Source organism: Mixophyes fleayi, chromosome 2 (assembly GCF_038048845.1).
Source record: "Mixophyes fleayi isolate aMixFle1 chromosome 2, aMixFle1.hap1, whole genome shotgun sequence".
NCBI classification, from domain to species: domain Eukaryota; kingdom Metazoa; phylum Chordata; class Amphibia; order Anura; family Limnodynastidae; genus Mixophyes; species Mixophyes fleayi.
Window position 1 is genome coordinate 8,667,435 of NC_134403.1, and position 9,909 is coordinate 8,677,343.

Genomic DNA, 9,909 nt, shown 5'->3' on the forward strand with positions numbered 1-9,909 from the left:
TTTACAATTACATTACTTATCCAAGAAACAGGTGTATCACTAAATTTGGTTATTTTATGCCCAAAAACATTGATTTTTCAACAAAATAGCAAAACAAAATGAAACAAAACCAAAACACGCAATGGCGGTTTTGCAAAACCAAAACCAAAACCAAAACACAACGGTAATCCAGATCCAAAACCAAAACCAAAACACGGGAGCCAGTGAGCATCTCTAATTTAAACACATGGTGCTATCATGCCCAACTTACAATGGAGTGGATAGGGTTAAAATGACCTCATTAAATCCATCCACTGCAATTGGGGGTGGGAATGTGGGGGCTCTTGTCTAACAATGAATGTACTCTATAATTAAAACAAAATTAATATATGGTTCACCTACACCAGAAGGCAGCAGAATAATAATAATGTGAAATTATTAATAGTATCATCATCATTTATTTATATATAGCGCCCCTTAATTCCGCAGCGCTGTACAGAGAACGCACTCACATCTGTCCCTGCCCCATTGGGCTTACAGTCTAAATTCCATAACAAAAACAAAGAGAGACACAGACACACAGACTAGGGTCAGTTTGTTAGCAGCCAATTAACCTACCAGTATGTTTTTGGATTGTGGGAGGAAACCAGAGCACCCGGGGGAAACCCACGCAAACACGTGGAGAACATACAAACTCCACACAGATAAGGCCATGGTCGGGCATCTGTACATCTGCAGCTGCAGCTCAGAAGAACTCAGGACATCCCGGTTACTAAAGCTCCTTAAGCTAGTGGAGTAAGGGACTGATAATGTGATAAACCTGCCTGGCATTTATTTACTATGTGTATATAGATTTCTAGTGATTATTTTTATTACAATGAATGTACTGTTGTACTTTTCTAACTGAATCTGCCTGAGTGACTGTAGGATGCCTAGAAGGTACTGGGTAAGCTTCCTTGGTACAATACTGCACCCCTGGGTGGCCAGCCAGCGTGAAATAGATAATTGGGCCAGTAAAAACTGATAAATTAACAACAATGTTCCAGTGTTTGACATGATACCAGAAACCAGATACCAGATACCAAGATGTAAATAAATGCACATTTATTTATTCTAATCAGAAGATCACCTGGCAGCCACTATTCTAATTGTCTGTCTGTGCATCACTACACCTGTCTCACTAATATCTCTCATGTTTCAACTATATCTCACCTGTAGGTGTGCATCACTCCAGCTATCTCTCCTATATCTCACCTGTGTCTGTGTGTCACTAAACCCTGTCTCACCGATATCTCACCCATTTCACCTATATCATACTTGCCAACTATCACAAGGAGGGCTCCAGGAGATCAGGGGTAGGTTGGCGTGTTGGGGTGGGGCTCAGGGTGTCGCATCATCTGGCCCCACAATGACGCGCGGCTCGCATCCTAAGCCCCACCACATTAATATTTAGATTATTAGGATCTGGGAGGTTGACCTTCTCTCCTGGGATTTCGGGAGAACTCCCAGAAATTCTGCAGTATCCCGGACATTCGGGGAGAGTAGGCAACTACAATCTATATCTCATCTGTGTGTGTGCATCACTCCAGCTGTCTCTCTTATATTTCACCTTTGTCCATGTGTCACCTACATCTCAGCTGCTTCACTTATATCTCACCTGTGTCTGTGCATCACTAAACCTGTCTCACCTATATCTCCCCTGTGTGTGTGTGCATCACTAAACCTGTCTCACCTATATCTCACCTGTGTGTCTGCATCACTAAATCTGTCTCACCTATATCTCACCTGTGTGTGTGTGTGTGTGTGTGCATCACTAAACCTGTCTCATCTATATCTCACCTGTGTGTGTGCATCACTAAACCTGTCTCACCTATATCTCACCTGTGTGTGTGTGCATCACTAAACCTGTCTCACCTATATCTCACCTGTGTCTATGCATCACTAAGCCTGTCTCACCTATATCTCATCTATACCACATGTGTCTGTTTATCACTAAACCTGTCTCACCTATATCTCACCTGTGTGTGTGTGCATCACTAAACCTGTCTCACCTATATCTCACCTGTGTCTATGCATCACTAAGCCTGTCTCACCTATATCTCACCTGTGTGTGTACATCACTAAACCTGTCTCACCTATATCTCACCTGTGTGTGTGCATCACTAAACCTGTCTCACCTATATCTCACCTGTGTGTGCATCACTAAACCTGTCTCACCTATATCTCACTTGTGTGTGTGCATCACTAAACCTGTCTCACCTATATCTCACCTGTGTGTGTGCATCACTAAGCCTGTAACACCTATATCTCATCTATTCCACATGTGTCTGTTTATCACTAAACCTGTCACACATATATCTCACCTGCATCACCTATATATCACCTGTGTCAGTGCGTCACTCCAGCTGTTAAACCTATACGTTACCTGCATCACCTATATCTCACCTGTCTTTGTGCATCATATAACCTGTTTCACCTATATCTCATCTGACTCACCTATATGTCACCTGTGTCTGTGTCAATCTAGCTGTCTTACATATATCTAACCTGTGTCGGTGCATTACATCACCTGCTTCATCTATATCAAACCTGTGTCTATCTAGCCGTCTTAAGTATATCTAACCTGTGCATTACATTACCTGCTTCACCTATATTTCAACCATTTCTGTGCATCACTTGGCCTATATCTCACCTGCCTCACCTATATGTCACCTGTGTCCATGAATCACTTCACCTACCTCACTTACATCACACCTGTCTCACCTGTATCTCACCTTTCCTTCATCTATATCGCACCTGAATGACAGGGGGCTTTAACCTGCATGACCCTAAGATGGGAGAGACTGAGCTACAATCAGGAGGTTGACCTAAGGGCATCACTAGGTCGGTGTCGTAGTGAACACACTACCATGACCAGCCTGACCTAACTCCATTGATCATAGTCAGTGACTTTTGATACAAGACTTTCACAGACATAAAGCAGCATTCAGTGAAGACTTTCTAAATGACTTAGGAATCAGAGCCTCCCAATGAAGCAACATTGCTTAACAAGAGTAATGGTGTGGTCCATCTGCTCGGTCATTCCAGAGCAGGCCTGGCCAACCTCTGGCTCTCCAGGTGTTGTGAAACTATAAGCCAGTCGATAGCTGGGACTTGTAGTTTTACAACACCTGGAAAGCCATAGGCTGACCAGACCTGCTCAAAATACATGATCCTCACAAGACACACCATACTCAATGACATCAAAATCCTGTCTATTTTAACACTAGTAAAACTGTGTAAATGGTTAGAAAGATTGAACCTACTGGTGCCAATGTCCCCATATAAACTCGCTCTTGTACCTGCAATTGGGAAGGTTTGCTGTTCGGCGGGGTCTTTATTGAAGTTATCTGTCCCCCTACTCTCCCTCTCTCCCCTGCGTCTCTCTGTCTGTCCACCCCTCCCCTTAGATTGTACGCTCCTCTGAGCAGGGCCATCTCTCCTCCTGTTTCCACCACTTCTAACTCTGCTCTCCAGCTACTTAGCCCTCCTCCTCAAAGGTCCTCCACCCCACATCCACTTTCGCTCCCTCCTCCCCCCTGGGGGTCTCCCTGTCTTCCACGCCCCCCTTCTTGGGCCCCGTCATTTTCGGATCCTCCCTCCCCCTTCCCCGCCCTCTCTAGCTGTGCATTGAGCGTACTGAGTTGCTGTGTTTACTGTACTGTGCTGTCTCCCATTGTATTGTGATTTTGTTTGTCTCTGTACGGCGCTGCGGATGCCTTGTAGCGCCTTATAAATAAATATTAATAATAATAATAATAATTATCTGCTCTATTTTGTTGCATTCACTTCAAGTAAACTCAGTCTTCACATATCAATTGGCTATCATCTGGCAAAGCATGCTGGTACTTGTAGTTTCACAATACCTGGAAAGTCACAGGTTGTCCATGCCTGATATAGACTTACACATTTACAACCTATTTTATTTCATTATTAATAACAAGCGTCACTCAGTAGATCAATGTATACTTTCCTATAGTAACTTGCGTGTCATAAATTTCCAGGACTGATTTAGCAACTGTTAAATATTTTTCTATGAGGTTTCCATAAGGACCAGTATTGTTCAATAGTTAATGAAAAGTGCTTCTTTCTAAAACTTTATTATTTTGTTGCATATAAAGGTCACATAGCCATAAAACCACTTATATATACTGACTGCACTATGTAATAAGCAGAAACAATGGAGTTCCCATTCACACGGGTGTAAGAACTTTAATCTGAACTTATTTTACATTCACATAAAACTTTATGTCTCTCCCATTTTTTCTGCAGTGAATTTAAGAAGAAATGTCCTTTTACTATAGATGTGCAATGAAAGTGGGGGAATGGTGTCCCTGTTTTTCCAGGATCTCACCAGGCACCGTCTGATCTCTTTCACTCCTAAGCCATAGATAAAAGGATTTACAGTAGCTGGGATCATAAGGTATATTGCATTAAACAGATTCTGAACATCATAGGAGATTAGTGTGTGCATTCTGTAGGCAACAGAGGATGAAAGTGCACACAGGTACATAATCATGGCTACCAGCAGGTGTGTGCCACAGGTGTGGAGGGCTTTGTTGCGAGCTTTTCCAGAAACAATCTTCATGGCTGTATAGAGGATGCTAGAATAGGAGAGTAGTAGAAGACTAACATCTACCACCGTGATGAAAATCCTGACAAAGAGACCCCAAATTTGGTGTTTGGAGATATCTTCACATGCCAGACTCAGAAGTCCCATGTTTTCACAAACAAAGTTCAGAATGATGTTGGATCGACAGTACTTGACACTCGAAGCCAGTATGACCATTGGGCAAACAAGAAGAGTACTCCTCACCACCCCGATGGAAACCAGCTGGACCAGCATCTGTTTGTTCATGATATCATTATAGCGTAGAGGTCTACAGATGGCCACATACCTGTCCAGTGCCATAGACAGGATAAGACCAGACTCAAAGATGGCCATAAAATAAATATAAAACATCTGCATTAGACAACCAACCAAAGTGATCTGGTTCATATCGAATGATAGACCAAGAAGAAATTTTGGTATTATAGAGGTTGTACAAGACATGTTGACAGCAAAGAGGATAGAGATGAAGAAGTACATGGGGGAATGGAGACAGTTTTCAACACATATACGATATATAATGAGGGTGTTACCAGTCAAGATTGTAATATAGATGGAAAGAAATGGAATAACCAACAATTTCCTGTATTCCAAGACTCCAGGAAACCCGAAGAGGACAAACTCGGTGTGGGACATTAAGACACTACTTTGGTTTACCAAATTCATCATCTAATCATTTACTGTAGCAGTCAATGTAAGAATCATTTTTGAAAGAAACAAAAATTAGTTTGAAGTAAGAACTGTGAGCTCCATATATGACAATAGAATCTGACACCCCTAGCTGATAAAAGGGGACGACCTCTCCACACCACTTAATCTCGAGTCAGTTTCCCAGTACTTTTCTTGCTCCATGCTTATTGGTATCATATCAAGTGGAGGATATAAATGACGGCCAACAACTTCTGGCCATTATCTCCATTTCACCATCACCAAGCAGAAGCAGATGACCTCGGCAGACACAAGTGATCCAAGGACTTCCTGGGTAGTGGAATAACAGGAGTATTCTACTGCCGCTCAGCAGGTGGCTGTACTGGATGCATTTTTCAGGTCGGAGAGTTCAGTGTAGCTGCTTTCCTCAAAGACTGAAAGTCAGTTAGGAAAAAAATATAATTTATCATATAAACATAGAATAAATAATTATGTTTGACACATATTCATTCAGTGCAAAATAATATACTGTAATAATATAATCAATATTGCGCATGGTTTTGTGCTCAAATGCACTTATATAGCAATATAAAGACAACAAGCTATTGTCTGGTGATGAACTGTTTTGTGCGATGTGATCGTTGTGAGCAGATACAGCTCTCTAAGAAGTAGATTTATCAAACCTTCAAAAAAAGTAGATGTGTTGCTCATAGCAACCAATAAGATTTTAGTGAGAATTTTATAGAATGTACTAGATAAATGTCAGCTAGAATCTGATTGGTTGCTCTGGGCAACACCTCCACCTTTCCTTTTTAGAAGGTTTCATAGATCTATACCTTATACTTGTCTGTGGCAGAATTTAGTTTATGTAGAACTCTCATCTCTGTGGTGTACAGTAAGAAGAATAATTTATGAAATACTGTGTCTCTTACTGTCCATTATAAGGATGTTAGAAATCCTATTTTATGCAGGTGATTGCCTGGATGAAGAGGAACAACTGTTTTATTTGCTTTTCTAATATACATAATAATTTGTAGCAACTAGTGATACTCTGTAACAGACACATGGACACACACACATACACGTGGGCAGCATTGTGGCTTAGTGGTTAGCACTTCTGCCTCACAGCACTGGGTTCATGATTCTCGACCATGGCCTTATCTGTGTGGAGTTTGTATGTTCTCCCCGTATTTGCGTCGGTTTCCTCCGGGTGCTCCAGTTTCCTCCCACATTCTAAAAAACATGCTGGTAGGTTAAGTGGCTGCTAACAAAATTAATACTAGTATATGTGTGTGTGTATTAGGGAATTTAGACTGCAGGCTCCAATTGGGCAGGAACTGATGTGAGTTCTCTGTACAGCGCTGTAGAATTAGTGGCGATATATAAATAGATGATGATGATGATACACATGGAGCTCCTCCTTTCCTCTAAACAGCACTTGTCCAGATAAGGAAGGGGCTCAATAGAAATGTGGGAGCCCCAGCGCCACTGGTCAGAGCAGGTCCATAATTGCTAGCTAGCACTGTAAATAGGATGCTCCTATTAGAGGTTAATAAGTCGATGTGGTTCCAAAGGACAAAAAGATTTATTTTGCAAATAAAAGTAAGTTCAAAAGTATCACCAACAAAGTGCGCAAGCGCCGGCTGGTACCAGTGTTGAGCTTATAACCAGAATGCTCTGTTACCAACAGCAGTGCCTGACAATTTACACAGGGATACAATAAGGGGTGTTACTCACAGTGGTGACATCTTACATAGATACTGTATATACAGACATGGCCATTTACAATTGTATCATCCTACATAGAGACAGTTCACAGAGTCGTTGGTTACAAGTTACAGCGGTGCAGGAATTTAAAGCTTCTCCTCATCTTCTTGTGACTCCAGTTTTTTTCTACTTATATAACAATGTAAACGTCAGTCAAATATAAAAAGAATAAGATTGCACAGATTGAATTGTGCTACAATATCAATGCTGAATCAGTTGACTTCATTTAATTATAATTCTGACTTTAACACTACGGAGAAATAATTATTATTGACAGACATAACAATGGACAATGTTTATTCATATGTGTAATAATAGTAATAATAACAATAATAATAATAGAAAATAAACAAACGTATACATAGTTCTCCCCATCGGATACAATACATAGACACAGACACAGTCATCTGATAAACAGAGGGGTACGACAAGTTCTTTTTTTTAACCCGTTAATGCAGAATGACAAATTTAAGGTCTGGGGGTGCCATGGTGCAGGGTCCCACCTATCGCTGACAATACAGCAACGGGACAGGAATCACATTGCACAAAACGTAACCCTGTATGTACAATGCTATAGTACTGGAGCGCTTTTCCAGTGACTTTACCATGCAACATTACTAGGTATATTTTTGTGATGTTTGTATTTCCCCAGCTAAGGAACATAGAATAAAAAAATATCTTTTTTAATCGGTGGTAATCGTACTAACGGTGATGTAAACACGGACAGTTTTTACACCTACACAATTAATACGATAGTGAAGAAAGCGACCTGTTAAAAATAACTACTTACCGGGAAACAGACACACTGGAAATCCGAAGTAAGGAGAGAGCGACACTTCCAAATTACGTCACTTGCAAGCGCGACGGGGACATTTCCGAATTTAAAGCGGCAACGCACGGACCCATGTAAGTATTACCTTAGGGTTAGGGGTTTGGGTTAGGATTAGAGGTTAGGGTTAGGGGTTAGGGTTGGGGGTTAGGATTAGAGGTTAGGATTAGAGGTTAGGGTTAGGCTTAGGGTTAGGAATACAATTCATATTGCCACCATTAAATGTGTTCGTGCGTTGCTATTTTAAAAAACAAAAAAAATGCAAAGTCGCGCTTACAACTTACGTCATCTACAAGTGTCGCACTCTCCTCACATCGGATTTACAGTCTGTCTGTTTTTTACAGGTTGCTTTATTCACTATCAGAATAATTATGGAGGAGTAAACACTGTCAGTGTTTACATTATCATTTACTTGTACTACACCCATTTTAATATGTTAACAAAAAAGCTGATATGAGTCCTGAAAAATATAACTATATACAATTTTCTTGGGTAGAATGAGAAATTAAAAAGTAAGAACTATCGGAACTGGTGCAGAACATTGCCATGAGAACTGCTCTGGTCAAAGACGTGTAAACCAGCTCAGGATGGGTTAAACACTGCCTATGTAATGTAGACATATCAAGCTGTGATATCACTAAGATTTCATGTGCAGAATCCGGACTGGGAATTGTAAACGTTACTGTCAACATGCAGTATGGTCAAAGCCTCTAATATGGGCAGATCGCTCACTTATACAGACCCTACAACTTGCCCCATTCCACCTGGTACAAAATGCTCTGCTCCCAGACTTCACACTTATTCTCCTACTACAGTTCCCTCGGCTGAATTACTTCATTAACGGTGGAGAAATGTTTCTCATCAGTTAATTAGTAAAGACCAAGTAACTTCAGTTGGATGGAAGTGAGAAATTCAGCAGCAGAATGTTGTGTGTTGGGTAGAGATGGTCATGTTGGAGGAACACGGATATGTGAGGTGTGTCTCAACATTAGCTTATTTGACATGTACATTTATATAATGATCTGTTCCATCTACATAATACTTTATGGAATTTGGACATTGTTGACATTATCACTGAGGGAATCTCACTGAGCTTCTGTTATCCAGAAGTTATTACATACCTCATGTAACACTATAGGGTCATGGAGCAGGATTTCATGGTGTATCGGCTGGTAGAAGAGAGGCTGTGTCTTCTCCTGTTTGTGGTGACAACTGAAACACCTTTCTCCCCATTATGAGTCTAATATTTACTCTTTATTAGATCTACTAACAAGGAAGAGACCAGGAACAGAGACTTTAGGAGCAAGAAATGTTTTTTCCCATTAACTCCCTGCATTCTGCTCCCCACCAAAATCTGCTGCCCAAGACAGCTGCCTCAATTACCATCATTATGGTCACAGTTCTAATCTGAAATTTATACTCTAAAGTCCTCAATCAAAATGTTATCTCACATGTCATCCAGACTCTCTGCAGTCAGATTTACATTTCAGATACCATTTGTTGCCCAGGAATAAAGCATTGTGAGAGCTGCATTATATCTCTTACACATGGGTGATACAATGTAGAATGTGTTCTCACCTTGAAATGTCCTTTCCCCACCTCTCTGTAGAAGATGCTGCTGTCTGACTGCTGGTTACCAGAGAAGTGAATGAAGAGGTTGAGCTGCTCTGTATTTATCCCACTGGTGAAATTCCTGGTGGATTTCATCTCTCAAATTACTGTCGCTGTGGAAGTCCCCAGACATACATGAGGTTCCTACTTCCACTTTCCTCTCAGTTAAAATTCTATTATAGGTAATTTATTATTAACCTTTATTTTATAGCAAATACCAGGCACCATGGTTTGAGGTGACCATAGGTTAAAAAATGGGCACACTAGTGGACCAAGTGGTTCTTATCTGCCGTCAATTTCTATGTTTCTATGTTTCTACCTTTCTGCAATTATTGAAACTATAAAAAGAGTAAAATGTTGTCAGAACTTTGCTCTGGCTGCAGCACAATGCAATGTGAAAGAGCAGCACACATGGCAGTCACATATG

The 9,909-nt window shown here is 40.8% G+C and overlaps 1 protein-coding gene across 1 annotated transcript; it reads right to left on the reverse strand.

Moving 5' to 3' along the window:
* Window positions 1-4,264: 4,264 nt before the first annotated feature.
* Window positions 4,265-5,293, reverse strand: LOC142139727 (olfactory receptor 52K2-like). Its single transcript, XM_075197596.1, has one exon. It carries the CDS (start codon window positions 5,291-5,293, stop codon window positions 4,265-4,267), a length of 1,029 nt encoding a protein of 342 aa, XP_075053697.1.
* Window positions 5,294-9,909: the final 4,616 nt, after the last annotated feature.